A 21,716-nucleotide genomic window follows, 5' to 3' on the forward strand; every position below is an offset into this window, starting at 1 on the left:
CAGGATCTCTAGTTACGCACCGGGCATAATGCATGTCCAAGAGTGTTTTTTTTTTTTCTTCCTTTGAGAGATGGCTTGGGCTACCGAATTCTGGCTCAATTTGTCATTGGAGCTCCTGACTACATTCTCTGGATACCCTTAAAGCCTGCTCATTTCTATAAAAAGCAGGGATCCAGTACCAGAAAACTGTAAACATAATTTCTAAGCCTGGGAACAAAATGTCATGGAAAAATATAAAAAACTATTAAGTGTTCAGAAAACGTAAATATATAGAGTATTAAAAGTATTGATGAGGAAAAACTAATACTACTAAAAGATCTGAGTAGTGTGCAGCAAACCTTTTTAAAGCTTGTAGTGAATTAAAGGAAGATGTGGGCGAGATGATTAGTTGGTTGTGAGGGGTGTTGATGAGGCTGTAATGATACCATAGGAAGCTGTAAGAAATTGTGTAGAAAACGCAGAGAAAGTGATCCTTGAAGGACTATGGGAAGCTTGTGGTCCAATTCACAGAATTCAGCCGTAGCTTCTAACACTCCATCGCATGACTTGAGGAAAGTGAAATCCACTGGCGTTGTGGTAAATTGTAAGTCTGAAATGAATTTGACTGCCCACGTACAGGGATTACAACTCATGGCACTATCCCCTAGCGACTGAGCTCAAAATGGTAATCCCGCCACAAATCGGAATGCCACAATGTTGTACAAGGTATCAACAGCTACATTCTGGAAAAATAAAAACTGGGATTTTAGTGAACATGGAAAGATCTTGTCCAAGGAGGCTCCAAGTTGGGGTCGCCTTGCTTTTGAGCTGCAGTGGTTGAACTCACTCCTTAAATATTCAGTAACATGGCAACGTCTGCTGATGCAGTTTGTCAGGTGTAAAGGGAATATAGCTTGGCAAGGAGATCACCGAACACTCGCATGCCTTCCATCTCAGATTCCTTCTGTCATTCGAGGATTTCAGCGTCAAGGTGAATGTGAAAATGTTCACTGTGCCATCCTCAGGGATTTAAAGAAATGAAAAAAAATGCTTTACCTCTACTGAATTGATCTTTAACCAGCAGCTGTGGTTTTGTCTACATTTGTGACTTTCCAATTCCCTGTGGCTACACGGTTTCTGAAGGAAATGCATGCAGGTGGGAATAGAGCTGGCTGTATGACGTCCTATCATTACACGAGCCTTCCTGCCTGCTGGTGTGTCTTCTCCCAGACCTGGTCAACTCTTGCCATTTTCTGCCAAGAGCAACGAAACATAGTGTTCCGAACAGGGGGGTGTGCATGAAGCTCATTCTTAGGTGTGTTAACGCCTATTTAATGCCCATGACGTTTTCCATTTTGAATGTCCTGCAAGCACCAGTGTGTATTGTTTAAAAGCAAACCAAAACCAGCCTAATTTAACATTAGAAAAATACTAGAATCTCATATTTCTTTCTTTAGGATGTAAATTATACGGAGTGTATTACTTTGCATTGCTCATCAGTTTTGACTTTTTAGATTAATATTAAATTCGATTCATTTGACAATTTTGCTTTTCAATGTGCACGAGATTTAGATTGTAAAAAGCATTAATGCCAAGATATTTTTTCTTCCTACCTTTTTGATGAAGTGGATCTAGTGTTATTAAACAGGGTATTGTTTCCACCAGGAAAGGTAGGTGTTTGTAACCCCGAGTGCATGTTTGTTTGCCTAATAAAGTGCTGAAGGGTGTGCAGGACAGGTGTGGGTTCGGTTTGCATGTTTCTGACGAGTGGTTTGTGATGAATCATTCCTGCACTCAGTTCTCACTGCTGTTGACAAAGCTGTCAGTAAGATTTTTTAAAAAATGATAGCACCTCCTCTTACAATGATATATAAATCCTGTCATAACAGCAAACATGCAAACTCAATATAAAGCAGTAGTTGGACCTCCTACAAACACTAAACTGCTTGGAAACCCTTTTGTGATGGGGTAGTGATGATTCATTCTTTTCAGCTATTATTATATTGCTGCAAGTGAAGATCAGTCTTGCATCACAAGATTTAAAGCTTGGCCCTGTTCGAAGAACTTTAACCTAACCTAACCCCCTCTTGGATGCCCATACCTAATGTAACTGAATCCACCAGCTATTATTAATAGAAAATATGAGGTAGTCATACAGGACTGACAATGATTCATTTATTTATTTGGACTAGACTGTGTTATTTGGTTCATGTAACATTGTACAACCACCTCTTAAGTGTAACACACCTTTCATTGTGGAAATGAAATTACAACTCATTGAAAAATTGAAAACCATATCACATTCATTAACAAGAAGTAAAAGAGTATAGTTTAGAAATAATTATAAAAAGAAACTGCCATAAAACTCTGTGTCTGTATATTAGTAATTATTTGATTGCATTTGTACTGTATATCAGCATATTGTTGCAATTTGTAGGCAATGAGTCCATCATTAAAAGTTCATTAAAAATTAGAAATGAGTTAAAAATGAATGATTTGGCCTCTTAGAGACAAACTACTACTGAAGGCTACTCCTGTGGACACATTGTAGCCCAGATGTGTTGGTGGGCTTGTAACAGTAGAGGAGGTAGAGTAAGAAAACTTGAACACTCTGTAAGCTGTTTGGAGCAGAGAAACCATAGGATAAAAAATGAAACCGAGTTTTTTCTAGCAGCTTAACGTCTGTTGAGACTGGTGTGTGCTGATGTGTAGTGTAGTGTTGTGGAAAACACATGATCTACAATACCTGTGGCCTCTGGTGCATTGTCACCTGTCACGTGCAGTATCGGCCCTGAAAAATTTAACATTAGCTTTGGACTGTCAGGGTTATATTTTGTTCTTTCCCATACTTTCTGGTGGCCGTTTGCATTAAAGATTTGTTGTAGATAATTCCAGCCCACTTTTTAAAAAAATCTAGCCTTTATTTTTATATTAAACGCACTAGTTTACAGATTCTGGTATGCAGGGCTAACATGAGCAGTTACATTTTATTGGCGGCGTTGGCTCTCCAGGCTTTGGTCTAGGGCATATGTCAGACCTGTGGGTTTTGTTAAGTTTTCAGCATTTAATTCCCTTCTGTCTTTGTTAAAGGAGAAAATATTTAATTCAGTTATAGTGTGGCTGAATTCCAGCCTTCAAGAATTTGGAGAGCCCTACCAAAACTAAACAAAAGAGCTGATCAAGGAATCATTTGCAAGCTACCAGAATACAAGAATGATGTCAGTTACATTCCTCATTGCTGCCAGGTTCTGAACTTATCATCTCAATGACTTTGCGAGGGGGAAGGGAGTGACTGGGTATCGTTTGTTTTTTCTTTATTTTTGGTGGTGTTAAACGTGCCCATGGAGGTTAATTTGCATTGCATCTTCCTCCGAAAAAAGTAATGCTGCAAATTACTTTTTGGGACATGCATTTAACCATGACTGTTTAATTTTTGTAAATGTTTTAAAACTTTCTGATAAATAATTTAACTGTAACATTTTAATTATACATATTTAATTAAGATGTTATTGCTTTTATTTCTGGTAGGAAAATAAACCAGTAAAGTCTAGATTAACAAAATAAATAGCTCCAGAACTTCACTAATATTGGTGGGATGTATGTATGACTCTAATTAGGCCTAATTTGTGTTCATTTATTTCAATCCATTTAATTACTGTATGTGTGCAATGATGTGAGATTTTGCTTGGGCTGGTCTCCCAGTATTGCATAGACACTGGATCATTGCCTTTTAAAGGGGGGATTTAACTAATGGATTTAATTGAGAAAGAAATTGGCCTTTTTTCTTTAATCATAAGAAAGAAACAATGAGGAAATAACATGATGAATGTTAGATGAATGCTGAATCTGTTTTTCTCCAGTAAATGTTTAGTTCCTATATCAATATTTATTCCTACTTTTTATTAACTGTAATAATGAGAGATATGCTTAATATCTCTTATTGAAGCATGCTACACCTGTTTTTCCTCTTCCAAAGATTTTGGATTAAAGCTCTAAATCAGGATGTGCTGACTATGATCTTTGAGGGCTTGCAGTCCAGACCTAGGAAAAGGTTACATCGGTTGGTTTAATTTTGCGATTAAGAGATTACCTCTTAGCCAAAAGGCCTCAGCAACCCTCAAGTTACCAGTTATGCACTCCTGGCAGAGAGAAATCTGGACCCCTTTTTCTTCTGCGTGGCTTTAGTCCAGAGACAGTGGCCTGGGTTCGCCTGTTGCAACAAGATACCCCTGTCATTCTCCCAAAGCGATGGTGACCAGCTTATCATGCAGACCCCGCCTGAGGCCCTCAGGTGATGTTCAGTAGCATTAGGGTTACTCTTAATAAGATGTCTGATCGGTTATTATCAGATTAGGCAGGAGCGCAGTTGGTCAGATTTCTGTCGCCTAATTGTTTCAATGCAGCAGCCAATGCGATCAGGTTCCTGATGCACTGCAGTACCGAATGCCTTGTCAAGATAAGATTTTAGCTTCCCAAGTCACTTTAGCCCTGCCCGCATTCCTAACTGTGCTCGAACTTTTGCAATATTTAGGAACATTGATCAGTGGTTGCAGACACTTGGTGTCAGGGGTGAAAGGCCCAGTCATACCCAGTTCAGCTCATAAGAGAGCAGTCTCTGTCCAGCAGTTACCTCCGATATGCTGCTGAGGGAGACTGAGCGACGCCTGTCTAGTCTTTGATACTGCCTCTTGTGCAGCAGGAATTTTGTGCAAAAGGTTTTAATTGACCGAGCATCATGGAAGTGCTTGGAGTGCAATTCCTGAGGGGTGAACCAATCAATTAGATAAGTACCTTGTGGAAATGTTTCACGACAGGAAAGGGATTTTTTTCAGACTTGTAGGTCATCATGAATTCCAGCCATATGCTGAGTCTGCACGCCATCATGTACGTGTCCTAATTAGATAAAATAAAATGTTATGGATTGTCTTACAATATAATAACATTGAGGTTTTCGGCGTTTTGGCATGTTTTTTGTACGTTTGTTTTTTTAAACAGCCAGGTGTTTAGGAATTGGGTGCTTCTGTAGGAGATTTGGCATCCTTAAGTTAGACTGTTTGGACAAGCAGAAGAAAGTAATGCATTACAGATTTACCTTTCTGGTGCTAGTTTGAGAAGAAATGGGTTGAGAATATGTGCCTGGGAAGTGAAGGGCTTTGGAGAGTGATCTGACATTGTTCAAGGCAAGGGCAGGGCTTAGATAATAGGACTTTTGGAAATTGAATGCAATGGTCAGTTGTTTTTTCTTCTTAGATCACTTCTCTCTGTAAGATGAGGTTGTGTAATAATACACTATTAATACACAGTATCGGTATTAATATACGGTACAGTATATTACAGTGTGCATGCTGTATGTATAGTGTAATGTACAATTAATTTGACACTTTAATACATTTACAGTTTGCAATTACTTTTGATTATATGCAGGAACAGATACCAGTTTATATACCTTGCTTTCCTGAAGAGATTACATTTCTCAAAGGTACAGCAATGTGTCTCCACATGAACCCACAACCTCCTTACCAGAGCACTGTGTACTATGTAATACACTTGTAAAACACTTGTCAGGGCATCTACTTGGCTACTTCACATTTCTATCCCAAAGTAACCAGTGAGATGTCTTAGGCATCTGATGAAGGATAGCTCCGGCTCTGACCGGTAATGCAGTTAGCTTGTAGGTACATACAGTAGGCAGGGTTGTAGGCTCACAGTAGGCAAACTACGGGGTTGTTGTTGCATTGCCAGACTAGAATGATTTGGCTGGCTTCATTCCACTTTTCCCTGACAGGCCAAGGTCAACTGTGTGCCTTTGTTTGTCACGGTAAGCTAAAGAAAGACCAGATTCTTACCAGCAATGTCTGGACCATAAGGCCTTTAGTGCTTAAGGTACTTGAGAGTTCCCAGGCAGTTATCAAAACATGAAAAGTGGCATATTTCATCCTGAGGCATTGCTAATGGATTGTGCTGTATCAGAAAATACATCCTGGCTTGAGTGTGTAAAGGATGGAAAAATGAGTCCCCTTGTTATTAACGATACATTCTGCGTACATTCAATGTCTTGTGATGTTTGTTCCATAAGTGTTCTCACCACTCTTCTCTTATTGGTCCGCTGTCTTGCAGGAGGCATCTTCCAGAGCTCCGCAAGTCGGGATTGGCTGGCTGGCGGGCGTGGCCGGCGGGCTGGCTCCTCCCCCACCCGGTGGCAGCGTGCGATCTCCGCCAACCCCCTGCGCCCCCCGCTCGCCCGGTCTGCACGCCCGAGCCCATGCCCAGAGTGCCCCGCGGCCCGCCAACGCCATGTGCCTTTCGCACACCATGGAAGTGGGCAAGCACGGCGCGAGCCAGGGGCCAGGCAGGCGTGGCGGAGTGCTGCTGGAGCCTTTCGTGCACCAAGTGGGCGGGCACACCAGTATGATGCGCTACGATGACCACACTGTCTGCAAGCCTCTGATTGCCCGGGAGCAGAGATTCTACGAGTCTTTGCCACCTGAGATGAAGGAATTCACCCCTGAGTATAAAGGTAAGCCCTGGGCTTCGCTCTGCACTCCTGGCACTACAAGGGCACGCAGGGTCACTTCGTAAAGCAACACTCCTCTTTCCCAATAGGCTGACTGTACCTAAGCCCGCTCAACTCGATTCAACTGTACCTGAATCGCACGGTATTCTGATACGCCAGTGTAACACTCTTTCACGTAAATAATTTGAATAGACGATGGAAATTAATCTTTTTGTTTTTGCACAATCTTTAGTTCCGTTTAAAAAAAATACTCATGAGTAGCTCAAGTAGGGAGCTGCGTCAGCATGCGTAGGCTGTAAAGGAACAAGAAAAGGTTTATTCCATGCTGAAAAGAGAAGAAAAGAAACACAATGTTTGGAAAACACAGAAGAAGGCTCCACAGCTGAAACGTTGTTTCTTCTCTTCTCTTTTCAGCATGGAATAAACCTTTACTTGTTTCTTTGCATACTCATAAGTAGTTTGGCATAGTGCTGGCGAGCTTCATTCTGCAGCATAATACCAGATCAGCCTTAACAAATCTAACTAATTTCCTGCTCTACTTCTAATGTTCAGAGCTTAACTGATGGCAGGGTAATTATGATCCCCTCCTCATTGTTAGAGCCTGTGTTTTTTGCCAGATGAGTTAAAACAAAGCTCAGAGAACTATGTCTTGCTGTTTGGTGGTTCTGTGGTCTGATGATGATGATTTTGAGTCTAGGTTTATGTGAGGTTTCGATTTTGTGTGTCTGTTCCATCTCGATGATTTCCTTGTCCTGTAAGGAGAAGCTGATAATTGGTAAAGGCATAACTCGATCCAAGACAACCAATATGCTCAGAAAAAATATACTTTGATTTTGATGCAAAATTATTAAAATAGTATTGGGGCTACAAATGTATGTATTTTTAATGAATAGTCACTTGAAAGGGTTTTCTTTTAGTTTGCCTCCCCTTATGAAAAATAAGCTTCACCCTGTACTCAGTTCAGTTATACATTTATTTGGCTATAGCAACCATACAATGTTAATAAATGGTGCTCAAATTATTTCATCTTTTGATTGCACAAGCATAAGCAACAAGGGCAAAATCTCTAAATTAACAATTAATTTTTTACAAACATTTTCTGCTTAAAATAGGTCTGCAACTACTGCCTCTTGAGTGAGTGTGATGGATTTGAATAATTCCTTTCAGCTTCATTTTTGGATTTGGTGCTTTACTGCATGCATCCTCGGTCGTTATATTGGTAGGAGGACATCTAGTAAAAATTACCTCCAACAAAGGCTCTGGCACCAGCTGGTGCATTTAGCCTGCAACATCTCCCAGCTTTTAATTAAGGGCTGGAGCTGGCACAGTGCTTTTTCACTTATTCTCTTACTGGCCGTGAACATCCCATTATCTGGCAGTATTGTTGAGGTAATCAATGCTGAGCAAAAGCAGACTTGTAGGCCAGGTGGAACTTTATACCATTAGAGATTATTATTTGCAAATTCCCCAATGATAACAAGAAAACAGACCTTTTTTTTTCTGGTCAGTGCTGTCTTGCCCTTGCAGGTTCAGGTCTTTGTTGTGTATTAATCGAGCCAGAGATCAGACTGGCTGAATTTATGAGATGCATATTCTTTTTAATAGAGAAGAAAAGGCTAATATTAGCTGTAGGAGGTTTGCTGAGCAAATACCTTTGAACAGGTCATTAGCAGCTTCATAAAACGTTTTATCATTTTAATGCAGACTACTACTTCCTTGCTGAAAATGTAGATCAGCTTTATAGCAGTATAGCAAATCATTTTAATGCAACCACTCTCTTAATTCCACGCGAGTGCTATTTCAAAGTTTCCGTCAGAAATGTTTTAAACAAAAATATTTCCTTACATGGGATTGTATAACATTCAAGCAAATGAATGGTCAAAGTAATTCTGCACTCACTAAGTAGCATTAGCCAGAAAGGTAGTGTCTATGTTGTGCTGAAATGAGTAATTAAATAAAAGTGTCACTCCTGTACTATTTCCAGAGTGGGGCAAGCAAATTTATTCTCCCAATTTTCCATTCATTGACTCTTCTGCTCCCATGTAGCCTATCTGTCGCTGATAAAAATAGCCCATACCCACAAGTTTGGCATTGTTAACACATGACAATAAGGCTGGTGAATTATCCTCATACAACAAAGGTATGACTGAAATGGAGAATGGATTAAAAATAGGACAGCAGAGGAGTGGCCAGTCTGTATGTGTTGTGTTGGCATTGCAACACAATTCTGAGCTTCCTTATACACACAGTTTTCACAATTGTGGTTAGAAAATTAGATTTGTTTAAAAAAGGCCCGGCAACCGAAAACACAAATCATGTAGCATCACACATGATTTTTTTTATTATACAGTTATGAGTTAGAAATATTTTGAATTTTGTTCAGGCAAACACTCATTTGTTCCTTTAGGTTTTATTGTCTTTCCTGGACAGGTGCTGTATGGAGAATATAGGCCAACCTTGCTTGGTCAGCCTGAGTGCTTCTATTTTCTGTGACCTCTTGAGTTAGCATTGATGCTCAGAGCACATTTTAACCTACAGCAACCAGTGAAACAAACCTCCTTTTGACTTTCCTCTTTTGCAGATCCAACACTGTAATGATCATTGACATTTGCAGTCTTTACTGTGTTGTCCACTAAGTGTTTAAGCTTGGAAAATCATAGCCCAGTTACTGTCGGTCTTAAAAAGATGTCTTTAAAAGATTTCACTGCTACTTGATTGAATCAGAAGAGAAGCAATGGGAATAGAATGGCATAATTCACACTTCTTGTGGAGAAAAGTCATCTCATGTGTTTGGTCTTCAGGACGGTAAAGTCTTGCTAAGGATCTTGAGTGCTTTGATTGTAGTATCATGTATTGCAGTACTCTACAAAGGCAGCAGGGTTTTACATTTGGAATAGTACCATCATTGGCCTGAAGAGAGATGTTTTCATCCATTAATGCCATATGAAGTAAAGCAGTTTAATAATCATTTTAATTAGTGGGGTGAGTACTTTTGGATACTGCTGGATTTGTCTTTATCGGGTCAATAATTCTTGCATTTCTAACACTGCAAGGCTCTTGATTGGGAATATGTAATCATATTGAAGTATGTTTTTGTGTCTTGACCGAATAATCCAGGGAAAAATTCAGTTTACTCTGACTACTACTTGGATTTTTTCATGATACTGCTGATCTAGTTTCAAAAGGGTGTGGAGGGCATTCCAGTAGAAAATGCTTGTGACTTAAATGGTAAAGAAAATGGTCACTACAGACTTTAATAGCTGTGTCAGACCAGAGGGGAAGAATCCAGTGAGTGGGCTTGTTGTTTGAATATTAGGGGAGGAGAAAGTCTAATTCATCTACAAAAATAGCTCAACAGTCAAAATCCCATGACAGATTTCACTGGAAACGCATTTAAAAAGCTCCACTAACTATGCACTTCGCCTGGTCATGGATGGGCAGGGTTTTATTTGTCATGTTTGTCATTTGTACTTTGAGAACAGCCCGACTGGCTGTGTGAAAGTGCACTCTAAAGGAGTTTGCCCTTCTACGATTTAACCTTTCCGCGCTTCCCTGAGTGCCGTGTTGCACAAAATCTGGCATCGAGAGATGCCCTACCCCGCGATCAGCTGCTGGGGGGAGATCTGTCATTGCAGGAAGAAAGGGCAAGTACGTGTTCACCTCAGATCTGGGCTCCATCTCTTTAAAACCACTGCAAAACAAGCTAAGACGCCAAATCCTTAGGCTCATTAAACTGAGCCTTTAGCCTTTCCCGAATTAGCCGCTGTGTTCGTGTTGTGGTCCACACCCCCCTGATCCTGGCTGCATTTAAACTGCGCTCTGACATCAGCCTTGTCTCCATTCATTACTTCCCCATACTGGCTGTGACATCATCAAGGAGGGATCAGAGAACAAAAAGGCAGCACTTTGCCAGTCAGCAGAAAGACAGTGGCTTATTAACTCTCCCCTCTCCTGCCCTTTTCTAATGAAAGGATGCAGTGCTACTGCTTGGGCTAATAGGAAGCACAATGAAGTGACCTTGCTGCTCAGCAGTTTTTCATTATTTCAAGTCGTGCGATCTTGTATCTAGCCTGTATTTGTAACCTTTTTGAGGTTTTCCTGTTAAGTTAGTGTTTAAGCTTCCTGAAAACGTACTGTAGCTGCCTCTGAATGAAAAGGTAATATTTCTCGTTGGTTGAATTTTTTCCACATTTATTGTTACGATATACCACAGATGTACAGGCGTTTTTTTTACTAGGGAAGCTACAGTATATTGGTTGCTATACACATTTATATATTACAAACCTGCACACGCAAAAAAATACATATCTCATTCACAAAATATATCTGTGGCAAATATTTGACATAAACGGATTTGTTGATGTGGGCCAGCTCATTTTTTTTTTCAGTTAAAAGACATTTAACAGTGAACTATTATTCTTACACATTGCTTTTTGGAATATTACATTCTTGGTATTTTAAACCATAATAATGTTTTCCAATCATTTTATATGATGGCTGAGGTCACATTACATACATTTGTCCCTTAACAAGTTAAATTAACTTGATCAATTTTAGGAAAGTAGTAAAGTACAAGGCCCAACCAGATATTGAGAGTTATTCAACTTTACCGTTGCAGACTGTTAATAGCTTTTTGTGTTAGTGATTGATACTAGTTCAGTTGCACTTGTGAATATAGTTGGCTGTATACCAGATTAGATGGCTGCTTTATCATTTAAATTAAAGGGGAATTTTAGGGAGTCCAGGCTGTAGTCCGAAGTGGCATTTACCCAAGGCACTGGGGTTAACACCCTTACTCTTACAGTGTAATGGTATCTTTAAAGACTAGTAAGTCGGAACCTCAGTTTAGCATCTTATCAAAAGATCGCATCTTGTACAGAAGAGTGTCTCCTATAATCGTGCTGGGGGCATTGATTTGGAAATACTGATCCAGAGGGAAGAGTGCTACCTAATGATCCACCAACATCAAAAGAGCAACCTCATTTTCCTTCGGGTCCTCCCATTCTGTTGTTGATCAGTCTGAGCTCCTTCAGGAGTCGTCAGCTCTGAATTCACATCCCAGCAGGCTTTATGGGTCACCCTCATGTCATCAGCTTCTAAACACTTGGCACATTTAAATAGTTTTAGCATTATTTTCAATGAAAATACCTGAAAATTAAAACTGAGCTATCCTGTATCTCTAAATGATAATGTTCACCCATTTGTGACTTAATGGAATTAAATCAAGCCATCCCTGTCTTAGGTCAAATTCATAATTCTTAATCCCCATCTCTAATTTTGACAAAAGGGGCAACACGATGTATTATACATGAGAGATACTTGGAGTCAGATGGAGATGTAAATGAAGATCTTCCCTAGAAATGGGCCTGAATTTATTGAATTTACTAAAGAGCTACATTCATCTACTATAAGGTTCCAGAGGAATGAAAAACTGGGCTTTGGACAATGTTTTCTAAAGAAAAAAAGTGCTGGCTCTTTTCTTATCTTACCATATACTTTAGAAGTGATTTTCATAGTGTTGTTTGCGCTAAAAGGAATCGCTATCGTCAAGACAAAAACCAGAAATAGAAGCTATAGTTGTTTTTGGCGATCAGATGTTTTCATTGTTTAATCTAAGCAGTCAAGAACAAGCAGTATGAGAATGTAATGTAAAGGTAAGGTTTTCATGATTCTGTGCCAGACTGACCAGCCTGGTGCAGTAACTCAGGTTCTCGGGAGATCGAGGTGCTCCCTGTGACTGTGCTCGGCTCGGTTCCCACCTGCAGGCATGGTGCTGGTGTGCTTTGAGGGCGACAGCGACGGCTACATTAACCTGGTGGCGTACCCCTACGTGGAGACGGAGGGCCTGGACCACGAAGACCTTCCAGAACGGGACCAACCGCGCAGGAAGCACTCTCGCCGAAGCCTGCACCGCTCCAGTAGTGACCACAAGGAGGAGCGGGCGGCGCACGAGAGCGACAGCACTGAGAGGTGAGGACCAGGCCCCCCCCCCCCCCCGGAGTCCAACTGTGCGTGCCTTTATTGAGGCGGGCAAAGGATTCTGTTGCAAGAGCTGGGAAAAATGACAAGCCAAGTCTGTTTAATAGTTCTGATGAGGTGTGCAGAGAGGCAGTATGAGATTCTCACATTCTGTTGCCTTATGACAGCATATAAAGCCAAAGCAGGACAAGACAAAACTGATTGTTTGTTCTGTTCATCCGCCTTTCTGCCTGTTGTCTCTACCATGACTAAGGAAAATACGTGTTCACACTGAGCCGCTGATTTTCCAGGCGATGCGTTAAGACGCTGAAGGAAATAAGTGAAACAGAAGGGCGAGGATCAGTTTTGAAATGAGAATGTAGAACGTTATGTGAATGTGTGTACTGGGGGTTGATTGCTGATTTGGCACTGCTGGTCCTGGGGAGCCCTTATCGTATGCCTTGCGCCCCACAGCTTACAGGAGCTGAAGAGCCCTCGTGTGGAGCTGCAGATCCACTCAGACGTGCCCTTCCAAATGCTGGACGGCAACAGTGGGCTGACCTCGGAGAAGATCAGCTACAACCCCTGGAGCCTGCGCTGTCACAAACAGCAGCTTAGCCGCATGCGCTCTGAATCCAAGGACAGGAAGCTCTACAGTATCCTTTCCCAGTCTCTTTCTTTTCATCACTAGACTGGCTACCTCGCCAAATGTACAGCATGCCAAGCTCAGTTCCTAACTGTGCTCCCCACCTAAAAGATATTGGTTTTATCAACATGATGTAGAAATCAGGACCCAGCTAAACTAACCCCCGTTGCGCATGTACACATTCATTCCTGTTTGTTGATGGTCTAGGACTGTGCCCCCCTTGTTTGACAAATGTTAAAAAGCAAACAGACAAACCATTAAAATCTAAGTAACATTTCTTATTTGAAAACAGCTGTTTGTAAAGGTCCTTATTAAAACTAGAGGCTGTGGTGATGGCGTGCTCACTGTACAGCAGGTCAGAGAACACCCAGATCAGAGAGAGCCATCTACACTTCTTTGAATGGTACTGCAGCTACTGCAGAGTTCAAACATGGCTCCAGCTTTTAACATGAGCAGTGCTCTCAGTTTTAAAGGCTATACTGCAAGAGTCCAAGAAGATAGGTATAGATTAATCTATCTTTCAGGATTATGTCATTAAGCAGGACAGTCCCAAGAACAAGTAAGATAAGATTTTTCTCAAACTTTGACTTCCTATTTCAAAATGTTAAAACCAAATACTATTTTTGTGAGTAGGCAAAATTCTCAAACATATATCTTGAAAATAATTTTACAGAGTATTCATGAACTTCTTTTAATGTACCTGTGTATCCCTGCACCACTGTGGAAGAATAGCTGAGGGTGGCTTTGAAATTGTTACCTTGAAAGTGAAATAGACCCTATAGCCCTGTCAGTCACCCATCAGCCCTGTCAACCCTACAACTCTGTCAATAACCTGTCAGTTCTAGAGAAGCCACAGATTTAATGACTAGATTTAATCTCTAGGTTTAATAATTAAATCCACTGGACATTCAGGTGCTTGGAGCCAAATTAATTGCTCTTTACTTGAGCTGTGGTCTGAAGACTTAATCTTGGGTTGTTTCTGTGGCTTAGAAAGGTAAGACTAGATTTGAAGAGGGGAGCTCTGACATTAGGTGTATTTACTGCTCCTTGACTGCCTTCCCAGAATTCCTGCTGTTAGAGAACGTCGTGCACCACTTTAGCTATCCTTGCATTCTGGACCTGAAGATGGGCACCCGGCAGCATGGCGATGACGCCTCTGAGGAGAAGGCTGCCAGGCAGATGAAGAAGTGTGAGCAGAGCACCTCTGCCACTCTGGGGGTGCGTGTGTGTGGCATGCAGGTGAGAAAACTCTCTACTACACCTTTCCCCTGAGGGGAAAAGTGTAGAGCTCCACTGTAAGTTAGTTACAGAGATCAATTCAATGCAGTTTATTTTTATATTGCACCTTTCACAACAAGGTTGCCCCAAAGCACTTAACAAAGCTGTGTGACAATACATGACATTACAATACAGAAAGAGAAACAGCCAGAAGACAACGGAGGAGAGGAACCAAAAACTCCTCTATAAGGAGAAAGAAAACCTCTGGGGGTCCAAGATTATCTATCTTCCAAACACCTCTGGGCATGCTAACATTATACAATTCTAAAAAAAGTACTTCATGTGGAGTATTAAGTCTTCCATCATGTCCTTCTGTGTTCCAGTACTCCATGCAGATCTCTGTAGACCAGCAAATCCTCCTAAGTGATAGCTGTATTCGCAATGTCCCTCTTTGATCCATGGCAGTGGTGCAGCATCCAACTCACATGTGGGGTGGAGAAGAGGATAGTTTGGTCAGAACACACAATGGCATGTACAGCAACACCAGCAGCCATAGTTGCAACACGTTATGATGTAAGGAGTGAGTAGGCTAGGCTGAAGTAATAGGTTTTCGGTCTGGATTTAAATCCTGAGATTGACTAGGCATCCCCTACGTAGGCCGGCAGACTATAAACTAGGGGCCCTGTAGCTAAAGGCTTTATTGCCAGCTGTTTTTTATTAACATGTGGAATAAGAAGACGACCTGCATTCTGTGATCTAAGTGGGTGACTTGGATTATATACATTAATCAGCTCCATTAAATAGACAGGCGCCTGGCCTCTGAGAGCCTTATAAGTAAGTGAAAGAATTTTGAAGTCTGCCCTTTCAACACATTCAACAGTCAGCGCGATTGGCATATGATCAGGTAGATTTAATGTGTAATCCTGTTTTAGCTTCTCTTTTCATGATAATAGCCTTGTTTTTAAGTGTAATAAATACTATTTTTAATACAAGTAACTTGATTTTTCCTATCAAAATTTAATTGTTGGTATGAAATGAAGAGTGTAATAATAATTGATATCAGAAATTGCACATTAAATATTAAAGCTTGACACAATTGAAAGATACATTTATTTAAAAATTATTTTAAAATAATTTTTGCTGGTAGCAATCTGCAATCTAGTTGGTTTCTGATTCAGCAAATCAGGCACCACATATTACATATTCAAGATTGTAGAATATGTTGCTGTTGTTTCACGCACCCACAAAGAAAGAAAATTGAACCAGCTTTATTGATTTTTGCTTGGATTAATTATGGAAATCTGAACTTTTCACTGGTCCCAGCATGCTTGCTGTTTGTGCCTTCATATACACACTTTCCAGCCAGTATCTGTATAACCATGACAGCAGCCAGTGCTGATCTCACACATTTTGTATAGACAGTGGTATTTGGAAATGACTTTCCTGCTTTCTGATGTCTCCCTCCTGCCAGGTTGCACAGAGGGAATGCTAGACAGGCACAGACATGAGTGATGAACTGCATCGATCCCTTTGACGCAACTCAAATTAGGATGAGCTCTGAGGAAGCACGCAGGCACTTTCCCTTTTGTGCTCAGATATGACTTGGATTTTTCCATTGCCAGTGTTTTCTGTGTATTAAGAAAAGTCTGGTGCTCCGCCCAAAGTGAAAAATACTAAGACAAGACATTAATAGATGTTATCAGATTGAGTAGTAGCTGTTACAGGTAGAATCGAGATGCGTATTGCAATGTACGATGGTAATATAATGGCTTTTAATTGGACTGTGTGCATGAAAAGCAGAGTCCACTGATGCAGAAAAATAAAATTATTATTTTTTCAACCTCTACACCTGTTACGCTGAGTTTCTCTACCTGTGTGGACCCTTAATTTTTTCACACACCTGTTTGACCGTCGAACCTTGCTGAAGTAACATTCCTTTAGAATTTGTCTCAAACAGAGATAAGCACAACGATAAAACTGCACTTCTGCGTATCACAGAGATGTGTAAAATGACAAGTCAGTATGCTTAGAAGTAACACACTGATTTCTTCATTTTTTGTCCCCCAGGTATACCAAATGAACACTGGCCACTATCTGTGCAGGAACAAGTATTATGGCCGGGGCTTGTCCATCGAGGGCTTCCGCCATGCACTCTACCAGTTTATGCACAATGGCAGCCAGTTGCGGAAGGACCTCTTTGAGCCCGTCCTGGGCAAACTGCGCAATCTGAAGGCAGTGCTGGAGCGCCAGGCCTCCTACCGCTTCTACTCCAGCTCCCTGCTGATCATCTACGATGGCAAGGAACTGGGGCCCGAGCCCTGGCAGAAGCCAGCCGAGACATCGCCTGAGAGGGACACCAGCCTCGGCCCCAACCCCGTGGCACACGGCTCTCCAGAGACAACCCAGCTGCCCGCTGACTGTGCCCACCCACGCCAGGAGCCCCCTCCCCCCTCAGAGCCCAAGCGCCCGCCCCCCAAAGTGGACGTACGCATGATAGACTTTGCTCACAGCACCTTCAAAGGTTTCCGCGACGACCAAACGGTGCATGATGGGCCCGACAGGGGCTACGTGTTCGGACTGGAGAGCCTGATCAGAATTCTGGAAGGTATCCGAGACGAGAGCCAGTAGCTGGAACAGATGCCCCGCCTCCTGCTCTCCACCTTCCCCGGAGCCCACAGCGCCTCCACTCTCATGGAAACGCAAGGAGGCCCTTTCCCAGACAGAAGCACATTTATGTCTGAGGAGACTAGGGAATGTTGTCTTCCTTGGCAATAAACAGTCTGGAAATGAAGATGTTAAGGGCCCTGGTAACATTCACTCTTGTCATGGATCAGCAGCCTAGAAAACAGTAACAACCTCCAGCTGGATCCTTTGCCTGATTGGATGTGGCTTCAGCCCCTAGGAAAATACAGAGACATACCCCTCAAGTGGGCACATAGCCACCATGTGGCCAACACATGTATTTCAGTATATCACAGGCCACGAATAACTATCTAGTCACAGCTCAGGGCAAGTCAGGGGTCAAGCTCTTTCTTCACCATAGGGTTGGTGTTGGGGTTGGGGGGCGGGGGGGTATAAGGGTGACATCCCTTTAAAACATTTGTCTCAACAGGTTTAAGGTATTCCCATTAGAGTCTGAAAGGGGGAACGTACATGGTGGGAATAGTTTCAAAAGCTTTCCTAGCAGAAAATTTATCCAAGTTAAACCCAACTCAACGTCACGCCACAGCTTTTTTAGAAGAAAACAATATAATACAGATCACAGTTTTTATTTTTTGCAAGTTTTTGTTTTCCAGCTTTCCTTTCAGATCTGTTGGATCGTTTCATTTACTTTATATATATAGACACATATATATATACAGTCATGTATAAAAAGGTAATGTAGTTCATCATTTAATCTGATTAGCCTCTCTGGCTTTTCTAGTCTGTATCTTGCAAGCTGCCCCATGTTTTGTTTTTGTTCAGACTCTCCCTTTAAGGGTTTTAGGGGAGCAGTTTAGACTGGTCATCCATTATTCTGGGATTATTCAGCCACTCCTCGGTGCAGAGTGGTTGATGATCTTGGAAGAAACCGTGTCTTGTAATCGCATGTAGAAGTGAATCAGACAAACTACAGTTACGATGTTTTTTCTTTTGGTGTTTTTGGTCAAGGGGTGGAAAAAAACCGCGAGTCAAACCTTTTAAACTCCATCAGCACATGTAGCAAAAACGAGACAAAACTGATTGTTCTGTTCTGCTGTTCTGTCTGTTGTCTCTACCATGACTAAGGAAGGTCCTTCATTCATAGTGTTGCAAGGGTAGATTGTTCTTTGTCAAAATGAAACAAGTTTGCACTGTAGACAGAACCTCTTTTAGATTGTAGTTTTTCTTTTTTAATTTTGCACTGTCATGTCCTTCTCTGGCATACTGTGAAGTTTAGGTGTGTGGATAACAGGATTATTAAGGAGGTGTGTCATCGAGAAACCACAATCTTTGTTGCAGTCATGTACATGCACAGTTTTACTCCTGTGCTCTGTTAGCATAAATGTTTTAGATCTAGATTTCCGATTGCAGAGGAGTATTAATGATCAACAGATGTCCTTCATGTGAAGCAGATCTTATATGGTACTTGTTGAAATACAGGCTGCCCAAGTTGTGAATGTTGTTTTTGTACTAATTTTTAACTTCAGAAATTCTTTATTTTTATTACCAGGGTGGGCACCAGTGATAACATTAAAGTTACTGGTGTGAAACCAGAATTTTTATTTCAATAACTGCAAATAAACACTTTTCTTAATTTTTATTTTAAAATGCCGTTTTAAGTGTATAACAGAACTGTAGAGATAGCATACAGATTGTAGTTAGGAAAGGATTCCCCAAAGGGAAAGTCATTCCTTAAGTAACAGTAAAAATGCTATGTACTGTTTCTGACATCTCTTAGCATAGTGACATGGGTGTTGATATTGATGTCTACCATTCCTGTGCTAGCATTCCTGATTGCCTATCTTTCAGTGCCAAAGCTAACTGACGGTCTTCCATTTTGGTGATTTTTCTGAGACCAGCAGAACTGACTTTACTTTGCTTCAGTGCCCACTGCTTCAGAAACTAATGATTGTTGCTGAAAATTCTCATTTTTAATAACGTTTTAACAATTTTTTCTTCTGTCATTCTGAGGCAACTGGTCTCACAATTAAGTGAATTTTTAATTGCCTAAATGATATTGCATGGCTTGGACTACATTTCCTTTGAATTTATGTAGTGCAATCTGCTACAAATCTTCTGGGTACTAGTCTATTCCAATTAAGACTGTCATGCTTTTGATGTATATTTGCAGTCACAACTCTTTGGGTTGAACAGTTGCATCCTAGTAGACAGATTAGTCACATAGAAACACATACTAGTAATGTGAAATATATATTTTATTCTTTATTTAAAATATTTTAGCATTTCAAAAATAGCCTAGTTTGTGCTGTTTCTTTCTATTGTGGAGTTCAGTCTCTAGTAAAATTGAACTTCTGCTATATGCCAGAGAAGGTAAGATTGGGCCAAATTAAAAGAAATAAAAAAGTCTGCACTCTTTAAAGGGGATTGGTTTAAAGTCATAAAACCCTCCTCTTTGTTGGATGTTTATTCCCAGTCTTTCCATAGAAATGAGTCAGATGATTAGTAGAGAAATATATTGCCCCAAAAATTCAAAGTATCTTTTTTTGTTGCATGGATGGATATTTTTTTAAGAAGAAATATAATATGACATCTTTATGACAACTTTGAATGTGAACTAAAACAATTATTTAAAAAAATGTGTCTGATCTCTTTTGTTATTTATGTGTATATATTAGTTTTAGTGATTGACATGCAACACATCTGGAACAGTACACTTAAGAAAAACACTGAAAGATTCTACTGTATTTTAATCTCATTTAATCTTTTATAATATCTGGTGTACAGGGAGCATACATTTTATTTAAAAGGGCCTGAATATATTTTTATATGTTTTTCCTCTGGGTCCATTTTTCTAGAGCACCTTAGGGAGTCTTTGGATTAATAAAGGGTGCTATATGAATCCATGTTGTTAATTTTGATAGGAAAACAATCTTGCAATTTGAAATTTGGATGTGTTATAAATCAGTCCTTTAATAGGGAATTCTGGCTACATTACATTTTCACACCAGACATCAAATGCCTGTGTCTTGTCATGTCTGGGCAGCTTTATAGTAGTTTATTTTCCGAATGTATAGCAGTGCAAAGAAAGCAGTTGCCAAGCCCAGTGGCATAGATTCATTGTATTAGAATGTTCATGTAACAATGTTAGAGCAATGTACTCCCTAGGATTAAGCCAATAAATGGTTAATAAAAATCCTACCAATGTTTTGCAGCATAACAGCACTGGCAACTGACAGAAACTGGATTTTATTTGGAATTGCTCATGGCTGAAAATTCTTAATTCCTATAGAATCTTTCTATAATCTTAATTTCCCTCCATGTCATAGAAATTAAGATTATAGGAAGCATCAGAGAATTTCCTGTTTTGGGTAGTGATTCACGTGGAATATATGCAGATTTTGCTGATAAATGGGTCAAGGGATCAGAGTATGCTGTGGGTATCACCATGATCTACCATGTTGATCTGCTTTGAACATCTTTTCACTTGAGGTGAAAATTGAAATCTCATGAAGCATTCAGCTGCAGCATGGAATGTGTACTTTTGGAACTTACTGTACATATAATTGCTTAAGAATCAGAAACTGGATCAGTCGCCTCAAACCTATATTAAAACTGCTGCATTTGAACTCTTCCATGTACCACAAGCTAAAAAATAATTTGTATTTTTTGCACTATGCTGCTGGCTTAAAGAAGACTTGGGAAGTAAGACTATATGGGTTTAATAACATTTTAGCTTCCAATTGAAACGAGAAATAGTACATATAAACATTCAAATAATATCAGTGCTGCAAAACAGGTCAGTACAATTAGTTAATATTACATCCAACTAAGTGCATACAAGTATACTAGACAAACTTCTGAAAGTTTTTAAAACTGTGTGCAGGCAGATAGGAACTTTTGCTGAATTTTATGTATGTTGTGGTACTTAAAGCATAAGAATACCCATAGCAAATTAAACTTGTAGACCTGCCAGGAATCTTTCCAGTCATCGCCTTGAACATGCAGTTTTTTGAGGTAAGCACAGAAAAAGTTATGAGGTAAAGGAGAAAATACAGTATTGTGGAAGTGTTTTTCAGAATCTATTTTATTCATCAAATACCGCCGAGAGTAAATAATGGTTGAATATTATAACATTATAATACTCATTAATAATAAAACATCTGTGTAACCAAATGACCTGTAGAGCAGCAACAAAAATGAACAGTAGTAACATCATTTATCCCTTGAACAAGACATCCAATCAAAAAGATTTTTCAATTTTGATTTTCATATTGAAATCAATTTGTATATTTTATTTACTGTACATGATGAGTACAAACATTCAAACATGATGCAGCTTTTTATTCCATGATTAAACTTGAAAATACAGACTCAAATTCAGAAGTGTTTCATGTTAACATTCTCTATATACTGTATATTTGATTAAGTAATATCTTCTCAGTTAATTCTTTGCCTCTTTATTGACAGTACACTGGTGCCTTGAGGTGGGATAAATAAAAACTAACATTTTATTGATGTCAAAACAAAACCAGATTGATTTCACCAGGTATATACCCGCATTGTAGTATTAAAATTTCACAGTAAAACATTTTTCTCAGAAATGGTGATGCTATTTTTTCCCATTTCACAGACTAATAAAATTAGAAATGGATTACAACAGTGCATCATACAACTTGTTCTATATTGCACCAGTGGTTATACAAATTAGGTTTTAAGGCTTTCTTTTTCTAGTGAGACTAAGATCTTGGCATTTTTACC

At 40.1% G+C, this 21,716-nt stretch overlaps 1 protein-coding gene across 1 annotated transcript in view; it reads left to right on the forward strand.

The window, feature by feature from the left end:
* The window catches only part of ip6k1 (inositol hexakisphosphate kinase 1), a 43,419-nt gene extending 23,265 nt beyond the window's left edge, over positions 1-20,154 (forward strand). Inside the window, exons 3-7 of the mRNA XM_088917764.1 lie at positions 6,097-6,496; positions 12,259-12,463; positions 12,926-13,107; positions 14,161-14,336; positions 16,383-20,154. Of these exons, the coding sequence (XP_088773890.1) occupies positions 6,274-6,496; positions 12,259-12,463; positions 12,926-13,107; positions 14,161-14,336; positions 16,383-16,943 (1,347 nt within the window). The 5' untranslated portion in view covers positions 6,097-6,273 and the 3' untranslated portion in view covers positions 16,944-20,154. The remainder of the gene's footprint in view (positions 1-6,096; positions 6,497-12,258; positions 12,464-12,925; positions 13,108-14,160; positions 14,337-16,382) is intronic.
* The last annotated feature ends 1,562 nt before the right edge of the window (positions 20,155-21,716 follow it).

Source organism: Atractosteus spatula, chromosome 5 (assembly GCF_055471065.1).
Source record: "Atractosteus spatula isolate fAtrSpa1 chromosome 5, fAtrSpa1.hap1, whole genome shotgun sequence".
NCBI lineage: Eukaryota > Metazoa > Chordata > Actinopteri > Semionotiformes > Lepisosteidae > Atractosteus > Atractosteus spatula.